General features: G+C 37.7%; 1 protein-coding gene across 5 annotated transcripts in view; it reads right to left on the reverse strand.

The window, feature by feature from the left end:
• LOC122805673 (neurexin-2-beta-like) overlaps positions 1–24,660 on the reverse strand; it is a 1,444,051-nt gene that overhangs the window by 190,571 nt on the left and 1,228,820 nt on the right. For all 5 annotated transcript variants that reach the window (XM_044076001.1, XM_044076002.1, XM_044075998.1 and 2 more), the window contains one exon: positions 3,713–4,035. In XM_044076001.1, coding sequence (XP_043931936.1) covers positions 3,713–4,035 — 323 coding nt within the window. The remainder of the gene's footprint in view (positions 1–3,712; positions 4,036–24,660) is intronic.

Here is a 24,660-nt window from a genome sequence, read left to right on the forward strand (position 1 = left end):
AAACAGATTATACCACATCTGGGTGCGGTGGATAGTGCTGTCACCTCACAGCAAGAGGCTTCCCAGTTCAATTCTCAGCTGGGCAGCAGTCATCATTTTAGTGATTGCTGTTTTCGTCCAGGTGCATTCCAAAGATATGCAGTAGGTGGACAGGACACTCTAAATTGGCCATAGGTATGAGTGCAAGTGTGTGGCATGGAAGGGTTACCACTGCAGGGCTAACACTGCAAAAAAGAAAACATAGACATGTAGAAGCCAATAACGCTGAAAGAATAAACTTAATTCATTTTGTTCAGCTGCTACAAAACAATATTTGAACTAATATTTAAACAGATTATACCACATCAGCACATCATTTTAGTGATTGCTGTTAGGAATCCATCCACTGAGAACTAAAACAAATTTACTAAAACACTAATGTCAGGACTAACTGAAAAATATTTATACAAACTTGCCACTTGCAAAGGCTTTCATTACTAAGACTGGTGCAGTGGATAGTGCTGTCACCTCAAAGCAAGAGGTTTCCCAGTTCAATTCTCTGCTGGGGTGCCTTTGGTGCAGAGTCTGCATGTCTTGTATTTGTTTGGGTTTCGTCCAGGTGCATTCCAAAGATATTCAGTGGGTGGACAGGACACTCTAAACTGGCCAAGTGTGTGGCATGGAAGGATTACCACTGCAGGGCTATCCACCCAGTGATGTAAACCTTGGCTCTAGTTGATTCCCACTTTTGAAGTTATACCCTGACCTCATGTGCAAAATGGGAAAAAGGGGTTGTGGATGGATGTTACTTAGGGTAATTATTTTTCTACTTTTCTCCCCACCCAACCCCACAGTCTATCTTCTAGTTACAATTCAGTTCTGCCCAACATGTTTTTCTTACCAGTACAAAAAATGTATTACCACTTCCATATTCTTCCTTATCATCCTGTATTTTTAATTTCTTTTTTTTTTTGCACATTATTTCTTCTATTTCCTACACAGCTGTGAGTTCTGTAAATAGTTTGTATGATCTTTATTCATTAATTGTAGAATTCTTGCCTCATAGGGAATGCCAACCCTACTTTCTTGTTTTGTACATAAATATGATTGTGTGAATTTAGCTTGCACCCCAGCCTTGTTTGTTTAACCATCAGCTTGTAAATGATTACTGTTCATTTTCTTTTTTCATTCCTTTTTTAGAAAGAAGCTCTCTGCACTATGTTAGAAATTTACAATCTTAGCTGTGAAACATTTTATAGGCAAAGGACAACAACAAATTTGCATAAAATGCAATAATTGCAGAGCATTCAGGAAATGTGCTTTATTAATTATAATTTAACTATTTACTTGTCTCTTATTAAGAAAAAACTCTTAAGTCCTATTTTGCATCTTGATGATATGTCAACATATACAGGAAAGTCAGCAACAAAACGAGTATCTGTTTTCACTTTATACTTCAATAAAAATATTGATTAATATACAAAGTAAAGAAAAAAATCATATGCTACTGTTTACAGTACTAATGCTTTCACAACATAGGGAACAAAAATATATTCTGCTTCTTCCTTTCACTTCCTATTTTGCCTAAAAGTTGTTTTATTTCAACTCAAATTAGTATACTAGGCGGGTCTAATTAGCTTAACAGTCTCAGTTGAAATATAATATACCATTATCAATGATTCAGTATAAAGGGCTGGGGTTACAATATGATATGATATAAACCATGTCTGATTACCAAAGCCATTATGGCATAAGTAATACATATATGTCTGTCATCTGTTTGACCACATTGTCAGGTCTTAGAGAAATAAGAACAATGACAGAAAATTCTGGCTACATTTGCTTTAAGCCTGCAGTTGGCAATCTGGTACAATATTCCTGCAGAGCTCAAAAACAAATGACAGAAGTTAACATCAAACTGATTCCATACCATTCTAGTCTAGGTGCACTACACTGTAACAATAATACCATTTTAAGGCTACCTGCCTACAATGTATTTGCAGTATATGATTCTGTAACTAGGATTATAATAATGAAAGTCCCTGGTGCAAACCATTGTGGCAATAATATAAATGATTACTTCCTAGCATTATAGGTTCATAGGTGTGTACTAGGCTAATGGCCCTGGAGCCTTTACAAGCCTAGCCCATAGCATTACCCTGGCAATGTGCCACCTGACCTTAGTTCCCAGTGCCTCTGTCGAGTAAAGCCACTGGAGTGATCCCTGGGGTGAATTTTCTATTTAAATAATCAGCCCTGCCAAGTCTTGAACTCATGGCCTTGTACACCATAGTCAGAGCAAATTACCACTACACCTTCTATTACAAATCAGTCATAAGAATGAATGTTTATTAATAGTGGATCTTGAAATTAACAAAAGATGACACATACTTGGTCTGATAAAACCTTTATGCCTGTGTCGGGATTTCTCAACATCCTAGACAACAGAACAGACACTGCCTCTACAAAGGAGGTGGTGTATATTCATGCCCCCCACCCAACTCCATAATCCACCTCTTTTTAAGAAACTATGTGATGCTGACCTTACTTTTAGAAAATGAATTATGTTTAGACATTATTATCCCAAAAAAGCAAATCACATACTGACTACTCGCTGTAATAAATAAATTAATATAACTTACTGGCACTGTGAAATAAATAACCATATATTATTTCAGTTGTTTCATCTAACAATTGAGCAGTTCTATTTTGACACATGGATCATTTCATAAAAATGAGATGAGGAAAAACATCAGTCCTTGTTGACGTGGAAGGAAAGCTTTCCCAATGTCCGCACACCACTATACTTAACTTAATTGCTTCCAAGGCTGTACAACCTTGTGAGGAGTTTGCAGTATTTGTATGAAAAAAGAGTTGTGAAACAGAGAAATAATATCTTTACTTCCACTTTTATGGAATTTGATTAGTATCTTGCATAATTTTCTGGTAAGGGATTAACAGACTATCAGTTGGACACATTTAACTTTAAAGTATCTTGCCAATGTTATTGTACTAAAATTAAGGAAAAGTTACACTCTGCTGCTATAAAGTTATTTGTTCACACTCAGCTAATTTTGACTGAAATGAGAAAAGCAACAATAGTACTCATTTCAGATGTGATCCATTTAGTCATAAAAACAGTCCATGTTTTCACTGCTGCATTGTTATTGTTGATATTAAATCATCTTTCAACTGCCAAAATCACATCTTATCTCTTGAATTGAAAGTGAGTACTCGGATAAAGTTGGCTAAATATATGCCATAATCAGAATTTACTATGGTTTTGAAAATGTTTCATTATTTTATGAATTGTGTACAGTCATTTACATTGACTAAATACAGGTACTTAATTTACAAATTCAATCCATAAAAACTCACAAGACAGACTATCAGACACCAGCATGTATTCTGGGTTCTTGTGTCATACTCTCTAAAATCAAGTAAATAACTAAAAGTAGGCCACACTTCTAAATGGTTGTTGCATAACGCTGCATATTTGTTTGAAAGTTTTTTTTTATTTTCATCCTATATTGATATTCATTTTTAAATGTAAATAAAGTAGAGACTTGAGCTGCTACTGTGCACCTGTAAGTTTGAGAGTCTGTTAATGACCCATACTTTAAATAGCATGATAAAAATTTCTGAAAGAAATGTGTTTCATTTTACTGTCAACTCTGAAATGAAATTATTTACTTTTATGACTTTTTTTATCAGATTTGTTTCAAAATCTTACCGGAGCAATACTGTCCCGCATGGTTGGGGAACGGCCACGCCGTGTAGTTGTGGTTGCCATAGTTGTTGTAGTTTCCATGATGGTTGTAGACATATCAGCTAGCAGAGTGGTGGCTGTGGTTTCTGTGGTCATCACTGATGGCACCTCTCCCACCTGCCGCAGGTTCCCCTCTATTTTTACATTGGGGTCATTTTGTGCGGCCAGGGATAGCACCTTCAGGCCATTGTAGTAAAGCCCAGAGATCTGGCCCTGAAATGGACGACCTTGATCTTTCCCACCGATTTTTACGGCTGCCTGGCTGTTGAAAATTGTCAGCTGTCGGCCTGAAGAAAACAAGAGTGTAAGTTGTGAATAAAAAGGCATTAACTGCATAGGAAAATAAATTCATGAGAAAATTATCTGTACTCTTAGAACAGTCTTCCTTGTACTTGTTTGTAAAGAAACTCAAATCTACTCCAAAGAGATTTTACTGGTTCAAAGTTTCCTACTTGACTTATTTCATATATATATCTACAAAATTAAGTAGATTAATTCAACAGTATGACCTTTTATTGCTCTCTGTTCCTCAAGGGTAATATCTGCTTTGCATTTTTTTAATGAGGCAAAGGTAAACTAAGTCTGATTTGTTTTCTGTTTCGACAATATTTTCTAGTTGGATGGATACGGGAAAATCACACATTTGATGTGCTTCGCATTCTGAAGTGAATAAATGGTTTTCGTCTGCATTATGTAAAATAATTGATTTACAAGTAACTCTTGTCTGTAACCAACTGAATCAAATGGTTGAGGTTTATTACAAAGTCTCTACACTTCAAAATGACCCTGCTTATAACCTTAGTTTCTGGAAAACACACTTCAGTCTACAAACACATTTCACTCCATTCTTCATTTATATACAAGATAACATGTTTGTTTCCCTATGTGCATCCCCTCAGGGATTATATCTTGAGAAATATACTCCCCACTGTGTCTGCCTACTATCTAAAATTTTCTTATAGCTGTTATGCTCCTTTTACATTTATGATTATGCCATAACACTCATTTGTTTACTGGTATCAGTTGACTGTCTTCCTGCAGTGGTAAAATCCCAGTTCCTTCCCTTGCTCCTTCATTAGCCTTCACATTATGGAACACCAGCAGCTCATTATTATCCAGTTTTTCAATGTATATTACCTAGTACTTGCAAATGCTCAGTCCCAATTGTGGAAAAAGTGAAGGCTTTGCTCTAGTTCACTTAGTGTTTCTATTGTCAATTTTTAGAAAAGTGACTAATCACCCAGACTATGTCAGTATCATCTGGCAATGAAACGATATTCATGAACCATATCCACTCCTTGTAACACTTACATCAACAGAAAAAAGCATTTGATGTAGGATAGTTTGCATAAATAAAACTCACTTAAGAGTTTATATACCAATCCTAAAATAAGATAATTATTTACAGATAAAAATGTGTTTTTGTTACAAAACATTTAACTTTCTTATCTGCTTTGGCCACCATGTCCACAACAACCCCCCCTCAACTTCCTATGTCACCAACTTCAACCTCCAACATCAGTACTAAATATAGGGAAAAATATTTTTTCAGCTTATTGTCCTCAGAGGGAAACTATTCTCTTGTGCTGTTTTCAGCAAAGCAACACCTTTTCAAGAATTAGCCAGAGCATTTCATGGCATGTGCTTGATAGTTCCTCTGATGAAAATGCATGCCGGTGGGTTGCTTTAGCTTCATTTTTGAATTTGCATTCAACTCAATACTTTTGCCGAAAGTACTATTTACAAATCATTTCATAAATATAAATTCCAAAGTGTATGGTAATTGTGGTTTTGGACATCCCCAATGATGCAAATATAAACAAGTTTATTTGTTAAGCTGAATATTCCTGTTTCTGTGAGGAAGTCTCAGAGTGAAAAGTAATATTAAACTTGAGTGATTACAGTAAATAAGGTTTTGATATCCTACAAAAAGACAGAGATGTTTAGTGTGAGTAAATAGTTGTCTTAGGGGTGAAATAAAATGCACTTTTTATTTTTTCAGGGAAATGCACTTGATTTTTGTTTTTTTTTGAGGGTATTACTATGGTGGTATAAATACCTTTAGTAAAAGGTTATAAATCCATACATATTTATTTGTCTATTACACTTTGTTCCCACAGATTCTTCTTTCTCTAAAGAGAAATCGATGAGAAAAATTATATGGATAGCCCTAAATGAAACGAGTGATGAGCTAAGTAACAGTATAGAGAACATATGTAAATCACATATCAGTTAAAGATAGAATGCCTATTGGTTTGGGACCTCATTATTTTTGTATGCAGTCTTTTGTGTCAATATTATGATTTACAACACTGTGTACATACATGTTGCATATGCTGGAAGTGTGGATGCATTCTGTTATTGTTTTATATGTATATTGTTTGGGTGATTGTGATACATAAAAATAATTTAGAGTGGAAAAATATTTTGTTCTGAATCTGATAACTTAATTCTTGACAGAATACATTTCTATACAAAACAGAACCTTATACTTAATGAAATCAAGCGGTACTAATCAGAAAAAGTGTTATATATAAATAATGTAGTGTATTGAGCTTCTAGTACAATACGTCTGTGTCTTTCAACATTTTTTTAATCATTGCAATTAGACAAAATCAGGTGTCAAAGAAAGTTATTTCAAGTTGGTGGACCCTTTAGTAATGTGTGGGGATTTTTCTCCATACCCTTAGAAAATAAGGCAGACATATAGCTCTGTTATATGAGAACTTCAATAAAACAGGAGGCCAGTTCTGGCCATTGCAACCCTAATTTGCTAACATCTATGTGGAAGGGCCAAAGGTGAGAATTCCCTTTGAAGAGAAAGATTGAGGACTTCTTGAAGAGGATAGTGGCATGTGTAAATCATGACAGTGAAGAGCTGTAATGAAGGAGACACAGATACAGCTGAACAACAGGAGATATAGAATAGATGTTTATCCAGCATCCAGTTTCAGGAAAGGAAAGTAAATCTGACAAGACAAGCATGCCCGAATGAGTTACTATCCCAGAAGTGAGCAATGGTAGAGGAGATTGAGAGTTATCCAGCGAGCTGGGGCAAAAGGTCATGGATTATCATAGTGCTGTTAATAAACGGATACATGACACAGTGATGACACTGAATAACCTAATGAATTCAGGAGGCTGCCAAATGAAGCTGGTAAGTGACAGATATGACAAGGAGATAATGGTGGTGGGACTTAAAGAGAAAACAGAAGGAGAGTAAAGAGAGCAAGAGAGAGTGATATGATCAAATCAGATTTTGGGAGCAACTCTGCAATAAGTGCTTTGAGAATTTTGGTGGGTCTTAGTGGTATCAGGAATTTTAATGGGATGTACTGCATGGGTTGCTCTTTTCTAATATGCCTGATACAGGCTGCATTGCCACAAGGTACACTGGGGATGTGGCCATCTGAAGTAATTTTGCAAAGGATCTGCTCATCTGAGCATTGTTGAATGATAGCCCCATTAGTTGATTAAGGTGAAGAATTCATCAAGTGAGGGGCACCATTCCTGATCCAAAGAACAAGAAAAGAATGTAGCATCAGGAGGATGTGTCTTTCCTCAGAACCATGGACATGAAAGTTAAAATCCTGACTATGACCCATAGAAATATGAGTCTGAGTAGCAGTCTGAGTGAGTGATGAAGCTGGTATGGGTTGTGGAGGGGAGTGACATGGCTTTGCTATCTTAGCTCTCTTCAGGGGTACAGGGGGCCCATGACATGATACAAAAAAAGTACTTTAAAGCTGCAACAGGAAGTTTTTGCAATTTAATGTTTTATGCTTGAATCACCATTTTTATTTTTTATAAATGTCAGAACTCAAAAAATCAGGTAAAAAATAGAGAGCTGCAGGATACAGGCAGAGATGAGGATTAGCTTTTGGCACCCCCAGGAATTCAGGTGCTATGCTTGTGCATTAACAGATATGGAAAGCACAGTTGTGTAAAATCTTACAATAATAGTCTATGTCCTTCTCTTCATTGTTTTTGTATTCTTCACCTAAGGGATATTTTGCCAAGGACAGCCCAACATCCAGCCAGTATACCAAAGCCTTCAGCTCTTATATGTGCTGTACATCACATGTATGCTGCCTGCACACTACGGAGAGCATAAATGTGATGAACAGATGCAAAAGCTCAGAACTAAAAAAGCCCCAGGAGGAAAAGAATACCCCCAAGTACAAAGAGGAACATGTGCATCCACTAGGAAAAATAAGGAAGGAAGAAAGGAGAAGGGACCCTCAGCCAGGGGTGCAACTAGAACACTAGGTAAGAGTCAGGATAAAGGAGGAAGGAGGGTGGAATCAAATTCTTCAACAGTGAAGACAAGCTCATCAACTGTTACGGTAAGATTTTACACAATGGCACTATGCTCTTCCATCTCACTGCTGCAGTATTTTTCACCTAACGCATTATACAACAACTCAAGAGGAAGCCTTGGAGGAGGCAGGCACAGAAGAAACCTCCACAAACTCATGCAGGATACCCCTGGCAAAGGCCCTAGAAACAACATCCAACTTGTAATTTTTAGTGAAATTATGAACAGATGACCAAGTAGCAGGCTGAAGGAAAGAACTGGTATCTGGACCCTTGAAAATGGCACCAGAGGAGGCAACTGTCTAGCAGAATGTGCCTTTACAGATAAGAAAAGACATTTTTCATGAAAAGAATAACAAAAAGACATGGCCTTAGAAAGCTAGGAGGAGAAGTTTTGATTAGAAACAGCCAAACCCAAAGTCTTTGGATGAAAAGATACAAAAAGATGCTCAGATCTGTAAATAACTTTAGTTTTATCTAAATAATATCTGAGCTGCCTATGCAAATCCAAGGCATGAAGTATCTTCTCACTGACATACTGTGGAGAAGGAAAAAAGGAAGAAAGATGAATGACTGTTTAAGGGACAAGTCATTGACCACCTTGCGCATAAAAGAAGGATTAGTATGAAGAGATGCTCTGCCTCCATGGAAAACTAAAAAAGGAGGAATATCCATGACTGCCTAAGGTTCAGGCACTCTTTGGGTTGAAGTAAGAGGGAGAAGAAGAACAGTTTTCCGAGTGCAATGCTGTAAGGAAGCTGAATAAGCAGGGTCAAAGGAAGCCTTGGTCAAGTGTTCAGGTATAAAACTAAGGTCTCAAGAGAGTGGAATAGGCTTCCTGGGAGGCCTGAGAACTGCCTAACCTCAAACCTAGAAGCCAGAGAAGGATTCAAGTGCAGACAAACAGAAATTACTGGCAGGTGAGCTAAAGTGAAGAATATGCCAACCCAGCATGGAGCAGATCACATAAATAAGAGAGAACAAGAGGAACTTCCACAGATGGGGGTATCCTGATGGTGACAGGGGCACCAAAGAAAAAATCTCTTCCATTTGGACATATAGGATTTTCTGTTTGTAGGTTTATTGGCCTCCTGCAGAACCTGAAGCACATCCTCAGACAAGGGGTGCCTAAAGGGGATCGAAACCCTATCACCCACAATGTTGAAGAGTGGAGGGGGTAGACAAGAGATCCATCATCTTGTGTGAAAAGATGCACCTGATGAGGTAACTTGTGGTAATTTCCCCAAGCCAAGTGAGAGGGAAGGGGAACCAATTCTGTCTAGGTAAAAAGGGAGTTACCAGCAAGATTTCGGGAGAGTCCTGCCTGATATTGTGCAGAACCCATGCAACCAGAAGAAGGGATGGGAAAACCTATAGAAACATACCCTTCCAAGACAGTGGACTTGGGACTCTGGAACAGAAAGGAAGTTGCCCATTCAGAGGAGAGGTGAAGAGATTTACTTGAGGAATATCTTACCAAAGGACAATGTCCAGGACCACATTTCTGTGAAGCATCTGTTAGGGAGCTTGTGTTCTGGACCTGCTAGATTGTACTCTGAAGGAATCCAAACTGTCTGAAGAGTCACTTATTGGATAGCTAGATTCCCAGACCTGAATAGACAGTTTGCAAAGGAGATAGAACATTGTGCCCCCTGATTGTTGACATACCACATCACTGTGGTATTGTCTGTGAAGACTTTGAGGTGCCCAGGATGAAAGATGGAATTAAAGGCCTGTAGAGCCAGAAGCCAAACTCACATAGCTTTTATTTTGATATGATCTGACCTCTGACAAGGAGGCCAGAGTTGCTGGACCTTCAGGAGGCCACAGGAGGCATCCCCACAGTGTGTCTGAGGTGCCTGTAAAGAGCTCCTAAGTGGGAACTGCAGCATGAAAGGGAAGTCCTGGATTGAGAGAAAGTTAATGAATTCAACACTGATGCCTGAGCTTGAGACAAGGAAGAAAAGGAACAAGGAACTGCAGGGAGTGGCAATGTTGAATCCACACCTATTTGAGGTACCAGTAAAATTTCTTCATATGAAGGCTTGTGAGAGGGATTAAGGAAATGATGAAAGCCATAAATCCCAGGACCTGGAGAAATTCTCTGGCTATGACAGAGGACAGAGAAAGAATAGAATGGAAAAGAGAGAGAGAGCGAGAGATAGAGAGAGAGCGAGACAGCCTAGGGGCCAGGAAGAAATGCCAGCATGGGAATGAGCTGAAGCCTGCATCTGAAGAAAGCATTATCCTGGAAATGCATCATAACTGATTTCTGGAGGCTTATGGTGAACCTCAGACTGTGTAAAAGACAAGTGGTGAACTGGAGTTCTTGTAACAGACTGCTGGGAGAAAGAGCTTGAATAGCCAGATGATCTAGACAGGGAAAGATCTGTACAACTCAGAGCCTACAAAAAGCCATGACAGGAGAGAGGCATTTACTGAGTACCCTTAGGGCAATAGCAAGGCCAAAGGGTAAAGCAGACAACTGACAATGGAAGGAAGAGACAAGGAAACATAACATTTCCCGAAAAGAGTGTGAATGGGGATGTTAAGATATGCATCCTTGAGATCCAGACACAACAGAAAGTTCTGGGGAAGCATTAAAGGAAACAATGTCTGAAGGAACAACATCCAAAAAGAAAGGATCTTGAGGAATGTGTTGAGTAGTGAAAGATCCACAATTGGTCTTCATGCACCCAACTTCCAGAGAACCAAAAACATCTTGGAGTAAAACCCCTTCACCACCTGGGTGGAAGGAATGGTTCCCTGATCCAAAAGAGATTGCAGAACCTCTGGGAAATGAGGAAGCTATTCCTGAGGATATCGAGGAATTTCTGAAATGGGAGGAAAAGATTTCCAAGTCATGAAATATCCCTGATGGATAATTAACAAAACCCAAGAATATGAGGTGATCTAATGTCAATTTGGAAGAGATAAGGAGAGGTTGAGAAGGAACAAAGGGACCTTGCCAAGAGGAGGGGAAGGTCAAATGTCTAATAGAACCAGGCTTATCCTGAAAAGAAGGTTTCTTGGAGGAATGAGTCTGAGTAGACTAAAGGCAGACTTGGAAGGATAGTTCATCTGAAACTTGGGAATAGTGGAAACAAAAATGTGCTTAAGTTTCGGCCAGACCTTACCATTATCATGAAGAGACTTAAATAAGTCAGCATCAGCAGTTCCAAAAAGACTTTTGTTATCCAAAGAAGCATCCAAAAGTTTAGCCTTGATATCATCAGGAAATGCCTGAAGACATAGCCAGGAATAATTCCTCGTCAATGTACCAAAGGCTGCAGTCCTGGAAAAGAATTCAGCTGCATCATAGCTGCACTTTTATTGATTGATGGGCAACTTGAGAAGAGGACCCTAACAAGGAGAGGATAGAAGCCCTTCCTTCAGAATCAGAAAGGTCAAATGCTACCTTAGAAACTTGGGATAGGAGAGTTAAAATATACCTGGTCATATGAGTCTGGTAGTTAATGGCCCTAAGGGACAAGATGGCAGCAGTCTAACCTTCTTGCCTAACATCTCCATAGCTTGACTATCCTTATCCAAAGGAAGTAGCTTAGTAGATGGCAACAGCTTAGAGGGTTCATCAGAAGAGACTGATTCTAGTGAAAGGTCAGCAGTAGAGCACTTATAAAGAAATTTACAGTCCTCTGGCACCTTGTAGAACCTAACAGGATTCTTTTGCACAAAGGGCTGAGAGTCAGGAGCTACAGAGGCTGCAGAAAAAGTATCCAAAAGAACAGAAGGGACAGCTAATGGTTTGGGAGACTCCATTTGCAGGAGCTCATAATACCTCTTTTGAATGTCAGGGACCTGGAAACAGTCCCACTTAAAATAGTACATCTTGCGGGCACTAGTATCCCCAAAGGACAACTCTTCCAAGGAGAAATCTGGACTCAAAGAATCATCTTCCTCCAAACTGTAGTCGGGGTGGGGTGGGGTGGGGGGTTGGGAAAAGTAAGGCAGAGATTCTTCCCCAGAAATCAAATCCTCATCCAAGGAATCCAATTCCCTTGGCCTCTTAACAGGAATGGAAGACAAGGGAGAGCCAGGACAGACACCTCTTGAGGTGGCTTAAAGGCTATTAAAGTATTAAACAAACTCTGAATGAAAGCCACCATTCATGCTGGGGATATTTAACAACAGGAAAATATGCTTAGCCTTGTGTTTCATTTTCTTTTTCTATAAGATATCTGCCTGAAAATCCCCCAGAGGGTCAGATTCTTGAGAATAAGGAATATAATGCTGCATATTTAGAGGAAATGGTGTGAATGAATGAAGAGGTAAACTCAAATGTTGATGTATGGAGACAACTGAAAGTGGCAAGTTGAAATATATTTTTCTGAGGGAAGAAAGTGTGGGGTCCGGCATAATGGACTGGTTCAGTTAAGGAAAGAAATTATGCAAGTGATACAGTTGGGGGAAAGAGGAAATAAGTTTTTTCTGAACTGGCCCATGTTTGTGCTGAGGTGAAACCTGGATGATCTAAGGTCAGCAAGTAGAGGAACAGTATATATTTTTTTCATTTTACCTTGTGGTAATTAGGCTAGTCCACAGGCTCCTTTCCAAGACAACCCAGGACATAACAAGAAAGAGTAAATACAACACACACATACACACACACACACACACACATATATATATATATATATATATATATATATATATATACATATATATTGATATATCTATAGGCATTTAGTATAGTTTATCAACATGCATGTTTTTGGAAGACGGGATTAAAACAAAATACCGCACTAAAACCAATAAACACACTGGGAGAACATGTCTACCTTCACACAGACAGTGACCAGCGGTCAGGAATAAATCCTGAATCCTGGATCTGTGAGAAAGAGATCTTTCCAGTAATCTGGCACATTGTCCAGATGGCATATGTATACCATAGTTAGGACAGGGAGAGGGGGCTGAAAGGAACATTGTTGTAGGTGTGCTAAAAAAGGTAGTATGAGACAGGGATACTAAATCAGGGAATATAAGGAAGTGGAAGTAGGACAATAGGAGAGTGTAAAAGGCTAAACCAAAGAAGGTGAACAGGTAAAGTCCAAAAATACTACCACAGACAGAGAAGACATGGGCTATGATCTCTTTCTTGCAATCCAAACTAAGAGGACTTGGTGACAACACTTGCGTATGCTGAGTTAGGGAAAGCAGTTCAGACAGAGCCAATTTCTGGGGAGAAGGCTGTGGACTTGGATGTTAAATGGTCAGAAAGTTTAATTAAAGGCTGGGATCAGAAGCACAGTAAAGATAGTAGAGGTGATTTTCATTTTTTTATGGGGATTTATTTAAATATAATGTTGTGGCTGTAGGGGCTAGGGGGCTGTGAAGAATAATGTTTATTGTAAATGGGACTGAACAGTGAGTAAAGGGAAGAGTTACTGCTTGAGATGATTACTGGGGGCAATGCTGTACAGGATGACATTTTCCTAAATTAATTTAACAAAATGGTTACAACAGATGTGACTGTTGCGCTGATGAAGGTTAAGACATAAAACCAGGATATCTTTCTTTCTTTATTGAAATGCATCATGGTACTTTTTATCCTGTAGCATACTCACTTATCTCTACACCTCAAAATACAAGCTCTTTTCACTGCCTTCTTTTCCTCTGTATCTTATTCTACTAAAGCAGTCATATCTACTCTTCCCAACTTCTATGACTGACATAAATAAAGTATATAGAATGTGACTGGTAGTAATATAAATTTACAATACTCCTGTTACATTTGTGGCTGCTTGGGGTTCATTATAAATTAATTTCTATTAGTGTGACTGCTTTATTTAGACATGCCTAGTAGTCGTAAATTTTGCCATTATGTCTAATGTGACAATTCTACAAGGTAAACTTGATCAATCCAAAAAAACTTAGAATATGTAAAAACTAATATTCAATGGATTGTTCTTTGTATCTGGTTAAAAATATTGTACTTACTTATAATGTCATTGTCTGACAATGTAAACAACTGTTAACCTAAAAAATAAAATGTTTGAAATGCATATTTAACTATCAGTTGTATTTATTTGTTTATTTTATTTATTCTGTATTAGTCTCACCTCGCCACTGGCCTCCTTTCAGTGCAGGCCCAAGGAGGGATTTATACTGAGTATAGGAAATTTGGTTATGGCACCAGGGAACACAAGTCTCTAATCACTATGAAGGAGCAACCATGCAGAGAGGCCAAATGCATATGTTCTATAGTCCCATACACCACCTTTTAGTAATGCAATTGGTGAAAGCGGCAACACATTCTTCAGTAACACAGATAGTCATAAGATCACATACAAGAATGGCTGACATGCAACTCAGGTAGACTTCCTGCAAGCAAGGAAAGGAAAATGCAGTACAATTAGTTTCTGCTAAGTCATCAGCAATGAACCAGTTGTCCCACAGTATAAACCATTGGTTTCCACAATCAACTGTAAGCAGTGGTCAGATAAGGCTCTAAGGTCAACAGAAACTAGGCTGAAGATCTGGACATTCACTGGAGAGAGAAAGCATAAGAGTTCAAGGAAATACTCAGTGCTCTGGCATCTCAGGAAGAACAGAAAATAGGTGGAGTTGAAAAAAATGGCAGTGCCTCAAAACAGCATGTGCGAGGAATATAAAACTAATAAGGAAAGCTGTTGTGGAATGCAGAAGCCTAAGAAGCCAATGAAAGGAAGAAAGCATGCAGGGAATAGTGGGAAATAGAAAAGACTGACAAAGTAGCTGAGCAGTTGCATCAGAGGCATTCTACCAGCATCTGTAAATTGACTCAGTAAATGGCACAAAGGAACTCTATCAAGTTGAAAGGCTCAGACAGAAAGAGGAAGATGACCGTCATCAGACAACTTTCATAAGGGATGCTCAACAGTCCTGAGAAGGTTCCAAGTTCCGGAAACATTGGTGGAATTTGTGCAGGCTATGCACAAGGATCTATGCATAAGTACAAACATTGTTTGAACTCAAAGAGGGTTTCCCAGTGAGAATGAGTGAGCATCAAGGTTCAGCTCTGAGCCCACTGCTGTTCATACTGGTGATGAACTACATTAGCAAACAGGTCAGAGATGACAGATCAAGCAAGTTGCTGTATGCAAACGATATGGCATTACAAGCAGACTCTGAATGATAACTAAAGCAAAGGATAGAGGAAAGGAATGCAAACCTGAAGACACATGGGATGCAAATGAGTACAGATAAGACAGTTGTAATAACAGCAAAAGGGGAAATCAGAAGAAACTGAGAACTGAGATAGAAAGGAAATTAGTGGGACAATTTAACAGCTTCAAGTGCTTGAAGAGAAAGGAAGTCTGAATGAGGAGGTCAAAGCTAAAACTAAAGGGGCTATAACCAACTGGCAAAGAGTGTCAGGGTTAGTGTATGGCAGAAGATTGTCAAAAAACCTGAAATGTAAGGTGTACAACACAGTGGTGTGACCAGTACTACTGTATGATACAGAAAACTGGGCAGTGAAGGCAGAGCAGTAATTAAAGCTTGAGATAATGGAGAATAAGTGCCTGAAATGGGTGGTAGGATGTACACTGAGGGTGGATGAAATAAGAACATCAGAATAGAAGCTCAAATAGCTCCAATTGTAGAGAAGGTCAAGGAAAACAAATTATCCTGGTTTATGGACAGGTTCAAGAAAGTGGAAGACAATTTGGTGAAGAAGATTTGGGACTGGAAGAAGGCAAGAGGAAATAAGAGCATCCACCAAAGAAATGAATGGATGTATGGATGGACTATGTGAGAGAAGATTATGGATTATGGATGGACTATGTGAGAGAAGATTTGTAACAGGCAGGCATGACCATTGGGAAAGGTAAGAAAGTGGCACTGAATCAAGAGAGAGATGGTGGCAGTTGAAGCAACACCTCAAGCTCATGTACAAAATGGGAAAAGTGGATTGATGATGATGATGATGATGATGGCAACGATGCTGATTGGATATGTTTCTTTTACGTCTGTACTTCTTCCTATTACTAACAAATGTGCTTGTGAGGAGGATGAATGTGTTAGGTAAGGATACAAAAGGATTAGAGGAATATTTTCTTATGTTTGTAGAAGACTGCATAGCAATTTTAGGAAATGTTGAAGGGTCCTATAATTGAGAAGCAGAGGAAATCACAGTGATTCGGAGAGAGGAAAGAGTTAATGTATAATAGTACTAAATCATCTATAGTCCCTTTAGATGGAGAATAGGCAGTGGAGTATGGGTTTCAATAAAAACAATGGAGGAGTACTTAAATGTTTTCTCAGGGTGGAGCAGGTATTCTAGAAAACATGAAGAAGCTGATGTAGAATATTAGAAGAAAGTTGTAGAGGTGGCTATTTATAGTGAACACTTTTTTTTTTATTTTAATGATTGTTATGCTGATGTTTTTCTTGTACTTTGCAAGGTATTTGTTAGTATCACCAATGACAAGTTTTCTGGTGGTATGTGATAATCACAGATTGTTAGATGTCACATGGAAGTTGTGTATGAGGTTTTTTTTTTTGGATGGGGAAGAGGCAAGGTTTATCAGGGACATATTAAGAAGCAAATGGCAGATAGAGAGATGTATGTGTTCTGATTTAAGTAACTATGTGATCATAGCTAGTCCCAGCTAGTTAGAGCAAAGGCGGATGATGGTCTAGTGAGGCTGCAGTGGTCGAAAGGGTTATGCTTAATGTGACTAACTGAGAAGACATCTATTTCTTGTTCTCTTATCATCCTCTGACCCTTGGCTGGTGTTAGCCACTCAACCCCAACATCTGTGATGTATTTTCCTTCAGTTGACAGGATGTTAACTGATCACAGATTATCTGAATCTTAAATAGAAATTTATACCTCTGAGCCACAGAGTGAACAATCACAGTGAGAAGAACTTGTGAAAAGTCAAATGGTAGGAACTGGTTTTGGTAGAGCAGAAAAGTTGTGGAAAAGATAAGTGTCACGCATGCCGGATGCTAATCAATCTCAGATCATCTGGGACAAAATGAGGGCTTTATGCCTGTGATCATAAACTGAAAATGTAGGTAAACCCTTTTAGTGCCAATTTGTAATCTGTGTCACAGCTCCCTGACTTTTGCAATGTCTGGAATGGGTGCCCAAGAAGGCTTAAGATGCTGCCATCTGTGGTGATAATTAAACACAACAAGCAGCTGTTCCATAACATATCTTCTTGATCAGCACAAAATATCTAATTGAAGAGATGAATGGCAAATCCAGTTGTGAATATACTGATCTCTTGTATGCAGTGAGCAATCTATCATTAATTTGTAATAAGTGTCATTCTTCTAAATTATGACATAAAACTCTGCTCTGGTGCAGCTGTGTAGGCTATTATTCCATTATGAACTATAATTGGAACAAAGCCTTAAAGTCTGAATTTGTCATCTAGTCTAACTGTTATAAACTAAGCTTCAGAATCTGCTGTAATACCAACAACTAGGTATAACTCTACAAGTGAAACACATACTGACAGAAGTTCAAGAATGCTTACTGCTCATCAACATGATTTTACAGCAGCAAGAAAATGTGAAAGGAAACATTGGTATGTGAGAATTACATATGAATGTGAAAATATATAATGCACTAGCATTTCAGAGCTGTCAGTAGTTACAGTAGACGCTCCTGCACCCTCTTTTGTAGCATTAGCGATGTTTACTGCAAACCACAGAATAATGATTTAAAAGTTATTTATGCATTTTAGATATACATTTTTAATGTTAGTGTAGCAGCCTGAGAAAGCATAAAATTATAAAACGTGCCTTTGCAACTTCTGTGATTTTACTAAGTAAAATGGCTGCATCAAATTTTGGGAAAGTTCTACATTTCATTTGTGGACTTAAGAAAAGGGACTGTAAAGAACCAACAACAAAGATTGCAGTTTATTCTGCAATAACAAAAAGCAAACAGTATGTCGTGAAAATATAAAAATGTTTTGGAGCTGTGAGTTCAGTTATTCCCTTCATTACATTGATTGTATTAATACCAATGATGTCTGAGAATGCATGTCAAATAAACAGAAGAAAGGCAAGGAATATGGAGAATTCAGAAGGAGTTATGGTATTAGCATTTAGTTATTATTCATTTATGTATTTGTTTAGTTTTGACATTTGTGTACAAGAAAGTTCAGTCGAGCACAGATGCCCCTTTTCAGTGGATGCCTTTGGAGAAAAGCTCCAAGGTATCATATTTAATGCAATCAATATTTACAATAACAAAATTCACTTTCAGTGAATACATTGTATAATAGTATAATAAAATGTGTACTGATATTCACAAATATTAAATTTATAAGCCATTTACTGAGACTTTACAGATAGAAGAGTGGTTTATAAAATAGGTTGAACTAATTTACAAAACACAACAGAGTGAGGTATTAGGAGGTATAAGCAAGTTTGAGTGTTAACAGAGAAGTAGTGATGGAACGTAATTTGTTTGTGCTAATTAGAAGTAGGTATAGTAGTTTAAGAAGTACAATAATGTGAGGTATTAGAAGGGGATGAATAGGTTAAGCAATTTAATGCTTTAAAGGAAGGTATAAGAAAGTTGATAAAGGGTGTCAGAGAGCTATGTCCCAGATGAGGAGCAGGGACAAAGCCAGGAGGCAGAGAAGAAATCTTTTAGTAATGGTATGAAAAGATGAAGGTGTGTGATAGACTTGACTGATATGAGAATTTTATTCCAAGTTCTAGCTACACTATTGGAATAGATGCTGACACCAGTAGATAGTAAGTAGTTGTTTATTATTTGACCAAAGGGGAAAATTTTAAAGATAGTATTGGAGTGGGAGTCTAATTACTGGGCAGACAGATGGGTTATGGATGATTTTACGGGTTAAGGTGAGTTGTGTGCAAGATAGGTGTTAAGGAAGTTTAAGCCAGTTAAGTGTTTTTAGTACTAAACAGTGGTGAGTCCAGTAAAGTTTGTTGCAAACGAATCTGGAAACTTTGTTATAACTCTGTTCAAGTTTATAACTTAGGGAGGCTTGTAGGTTGGTCATGGTAATGGCTCCATATAGGAAAGAAGGTAAGATGTAAGTGGTAGCTAGAGTTACCTCAGCAGAATCTGTAAGGAACGTCTTTGCTCTATGTAGGGTGCCTAGATTTTGATGCTGTTAACACTTCTTCATGCTGTTATAGATATGTAAATCAAATTTAAGATTGTCTTTGATAGTCATACCAAGTAGTTTTGCATGTGGGGTAACTTAAATCCTGATACTATTCAATGAAGAAATTTTAAAGTTGCCTTTTTCTGGAAATGGTATTTATTTATTTATTTGGGGGAGGGGTTACTAGAAGGAGATTATCCTGTAGCCAACTTTCTACAGAGTTAAAGGCTTCTGGAGTAGAGTATTTATCTGAAGATGTATTAACTTTACCTGAAGAATATGTTGAAGACTTTGCTTGTGAATGTACTCCTCCAGAGTTTTTGACAAAGGAGATAATTTGGTGATATGTCTAAAATTGGTTATAGCAGATGAGGTTCCTCCTTTAGGAAGCAGAATGACAAAGAATTTTTCCCATAAAATGAAAATGTATGATTCATTGATAGATCTGTTAATTAGAAGATTACCAGGATAGACTACAGAACTGGTAGCAAGCTTGAGGTATTCTGCTGAGAGATTATCCACTGAAGGAGAACAGGGTTTCAATTTAAGAAGTAGTGATTTGATGGAGGTTGGGATGGGTTTTAGGGTAAAATAAGGGGTGTTTGCTGTCTGAGGAGAGAGCATGTCAAGATTGCTCAGAGGAAAATCCTTAGGAAGCAGCAAACCAGAAAGTATGTTCCTCAATCAGAGGTGCAATGCGGGATAAAGCAGAGGCCACAAATACCCAAGACATGTGGAGTTCAACAGCCAAAATGAGGCTTCTTGTAATGCAGTTTTGGCCCAAACTCTGGTAAAGATTTTACTGTTATTGTTAACTTATACTAAAGAGAAGGCTAGGCAGGGCATGCAGCTGGGATTTGTTTGTAAAAAGACTGTTTCACTGCAGGGCTGTATGAGCTGGACTTTATTGTTTGCTGAAAGCTGAGTGAGTTGTAAATTTAAGTTCTGATGTTTTTCTGAGGCTCTACAAAACAGACTGCACATTTATTTCAAAGAACTGCCTCCAATGTCTTTCATTCTTACAAAATATATCTATATCTATGTATATATGTATGTATATATATGTATGTATATATATATATATATATATATATATATATATATATATATTATTTTAACTGCCTATCTATTAATACATACCTATACATGTATTTATATACTTAAATGGATTTGTGTGTGTGTGTGTGTGTGTGTGTGTGTGTGTGTGTGTGTGTGTGTGTGTGTGTGTGTGTATGTGTGTGCGTATGTGTGACTGCTTAGATACGTACTCCTGTGCTATGTGGGCTTGCAATTCACCTATCTGGAATGGAGATTTCTTCCCTTCTGCAGTCCTGCCCTGTAGCTTTGCATCCTTCTCTACTTTTAACAGCTGTCTATTCACTCCTTTCTGCTTCTTTGCCAGTTCTATCACTGTGTATTTTGTGATATGCTGTTCTACTGTCTGATCCCCATTTGCACCGTGCTTCTGCCTTTACCTTGCTAGTGCCCTCTGTGTTTTGCTGTTGTTACAGTTCTTCTGAAATGCTATTTATCTCTGCCACCTAATCCATAATGACAGTAAGTACTATCTGAGACTGCTTGTTTCTGTCCAGGACTCTGCTGCCTTTGTGGGTACAGGGCACTAAGTTTGCTTTACATTTGTTATTCTTAAGAGTGCCACTCTCTGACTGTGCCTCCGGGTTTATAGTCCTCTGTTAGCTTCTTTTCCTGCTTAGGGTTTGTGTTGTGGAGATGTTCATTGGGGGATCCTACATTATTGCACTATTTTGGTAGTGTTTTGGTTATGTGCAACTGCTTTATCTTAATGTCTGCTACTTTTACTGTTTCTTACTTTCAAGTATAGGTTTGTACTCCATCCGACTTTACCAACATTCCACGTCCTGTTTTGCATTTGAAGGACTTGCAACTGCAAACTCTGATTCCTGTTAGAAAGTCTCAGTTTTATTCATTTAAGCAAAATCTTCTCTACATAACTGTAAATTTAATTGGAATCTTTCACATTTGATGTATGTAGTATTTTAACCGGCTGACTGCAGGTGCCCTTCACATTGCTGTAGCATTTCTCAGTAGAGCATTTAGTGTTCAAGTTTACATTTCTTCAAAAGGTCCGCTCCATGACTAGAATCCATACAGATATTGTTACTGTCGATACATGAAACCTTCACAGCACCCCAGACAGCCCATGTTCATCCAACTAGTGTCATGAGTGCTGGAAGGTCCTGGCAGGGAAAACTTGCTCAAGCTGCCAATACTAGCTTACCCATCCTTGGAGAAGGGAGACATCATGACGTGTTACACTGGTGATACCAGCAGGAATGCAAATGTATCATCAATACATGAAGAGCCTGGTGTTCTCTATAGTGCAAGTGGCACTTTGATTGGTCATGAGGTTGCACATACTCAGAAGCACACATGTGCCTCCATGTAGACATGCTTGCAGGCTGTTGAGTTGGTAGAGATAGGACAATCTCTAGGATATGCAGACATGGACACTCCTTAACACTTTCACCTGGGAACAAATGGACATGGATGTAGGAATATATATCATTGGGATGATTTTGATTTCTTTTTATCAATAAATCTTGAGAGTTCATTTTATGTTATAATATTCAGCGATAAATACATTACCATATAAACAAGCACTAAGGTATGATGCAATATCAGAGTGCTTTTGCTGCACTAGAACATATCACCACCAAATCCACAAAAAAGACCCTGAGTCTGCTTCTCACTGACATGATATGTGGAATCTTTCTTAAATATTGCAGATGAAGCATCATCTAATACTATCTTAGGACTTCAACAAAACCCATTGTAATAACACAGTACAAGTTAACAGAAGAAGCACTGTAGACTGTTCAGAACAACTAAGTGGGACTAAAAGCTGCTGTTATTACAGTATAACAAATGGATCTATTATGTAGTATATAATGGGTAATGTGTAGATTATGCATAGCAATCATGCTTACTTATCTTATGTGGAAACTGTATCACTGCCTGGTCACTTAGTATAAATGTATGCAACTTTTATAGTGACTCAGGTATTTTAGGTAAACCTCCTTCTTTAGTTTGATTGCCTACTGATACTATTGGAACTGTATTTTTCTTGACTTGTGTCCTTTGTAGAATCCTCTATGATATCAGAATACGGTCCCCAAAATGTCTAATGAGATTATAAGTTCATAGGTTTATAAGATGTTACTAGGCTATTGACTCAAGCCTAGTCGTTAAATCCCAATATAATACTAGATGATAGATACCGTTTATTCCTAAGGTTTTTCTACCAAGGACTACCCATGTCCAGGAGAGAAGTTGGGGCAATCCCCAGCAGAAATTTATGGTTTCCCATCCAGTCATCCAGGTTGTGCTTAAACAGGGCCATGGAGGTGCTCTGCTTGATAGGGATTGGAAGCTTACTCCAAGGATTGGCAACCTCTGATAGCTGTATCTATTTCTCCAGCAGGTCCTGTTTATGTTGCAGGCTAGACTGAAGTCCAGGACAAGAGACAACAAAACTCTAAAATTAATAAGGTAATGAATGCTAGACTTATGTATACATTACCCATTTCATACCAATTACATTGTTTATATCAGATTGTAACCCAGGTGCTTAATGACTCCACAGACTATGCTCTTTGATCTGTGATGTTGTTGAACATACATGTGATGACTATGGTAGTTAATGTAGTGCAACTCTAATTGCTGAGGGTAGGTAGCAGCATATTACATTTCTTATTCCATGCTACTTCGGATAAATACATCACTGTGCATAAACAGATTTTGTATGATTACCAATTTGAGAAGGGTATACAGGAAAATGTAATATTATGAAGTTGGATACATAGGTTATTATAGTGAGTTTGTGTTGTTTTCTACACTGCAATATGTTTGTGGTATTTGTGTATTTGAGCATATGATAATTGCTGGTTTCATTGTCTGGGATTATCATTTTCAGATTCAGATTCAAAGTAGTATGCAGCAAAACACAGTCAGACTTTTAACCCGAGTAAACTGATGCCTTGAGACTCAGTTTTTGTAATATAGCTATGACTTGACTGACACTGGAAAGAAAACAGCTGTCCACCTTTTTTCCCCCATGCAATCATAATTCAATATAATTGTTTATCATCATTTGCCTTTAAATCTATGAATAAAAGGAAGCAAAAAATCTAGTGCCAATCTATCATTTGATAGACAATCAAAATACATTTATGACATATTCTTATCAAGAAGAACTTTGTTATAACTACTAATATGTAAAGCTTGCTTGGCACACAGGAAAAAAATGGATATTAAAATTGGGAATTTATACAGATCTATAGGCTTATCAAAACTGAATTTGTCTCTATTGAGTAAACACACTGTGTTCATACACTGGGTATAAATTCTTAGTGGTGATTCCATGATACACAGCCCAATATGTTTACCACATTGTTAACCTATAATAGCCAGCTAGTTTTGTATATTTAAGTGACAGAGAACATTTCCTCAGATTGTGTCAAATTTTGTTAGAAAGGTTTTGATTAGTATTTACTTATGATATCCAATTAGAACTGAGCATTCTAGCACATTAATTTAGCTAGATGAAAGAGCAAAATGAATAATACTGGATATAATTTCTATTTCGTGTGCTCATATCTTCATAATACTTCCATTCTTGTAAAGAGATTTTCATCATCTTTCACCTACAACATATTGTACACAATTTACATCTGCAAGCAGCCCAGTCAAGCTGTGGGGTATTCAAAATGTTGATTAAACACAATTGTTTCAGCAAAAAAGTTACCTCTCTATATTTTAAAATGCTTTAAAAATTACACATTTATACATTGCAGATTCTAAAAATACCCTTAGCATACTTTTTGTATTATCATAAGATACTTGGTATGCACTGCCTTTAGGATATTACTGCATCTTGGGTGGTGGAAGCCCCCAGATTTTATTCCTTTACCTCCACAAATCAATAGTAAGGCACTGCTTGAAATGCAATGTTATCTAATCATGTTTGTCATCTAACCTTATAAAGCAGGATGATACAGTCTAAAAATGTGCTGTTTTCCTGCATATTTTTCCAGTGTAACAGGAATAAAAATATTCTCAAAATCCGTGTAAATTACTCAATTCACATGTGATATGATAACAATGTTCAGTTTAAACTTATCTGCATAAAATCTTATGTTTCAGCACTTTAAAGACTGAAAAGGAAGAACAATGCACGCTACTTGTACTTCTAGACTTCATAAAATACATACAATATAAATAAAAAAAAAAAAAACTCTTTAAAAAATTTATTGCATGCTTCTATAATGAAAACACAGCAAGTGGATCACAGGAGACCAAATAATCTCCTGCAAGCTGGTGAATGCAACTTTGTCTCCAGAAAACAAGTAATTGCCACTCTTATATTCTCTGTTACAGTAATAAGAAAAGAGGTATTATATGACAGGTTGACTGTGACACGGAGACATGGGAAATAAAAGTGAAAGGGCA

The sequence above is a fragment of the Protopterus annectens genome, chromosome 6.part1 (genome assembly GCF_019279795.1).
Source record: "Protopterus annectens isolate FY-2018-M chromosome 6.part1, PAN1.0, whole genome shotgun sequence".
NCBI lineage: Eukaryota > Metazoa > Chordata > Ceratodontiformes > Protopteridae > Protopterus > Protopterus annectens.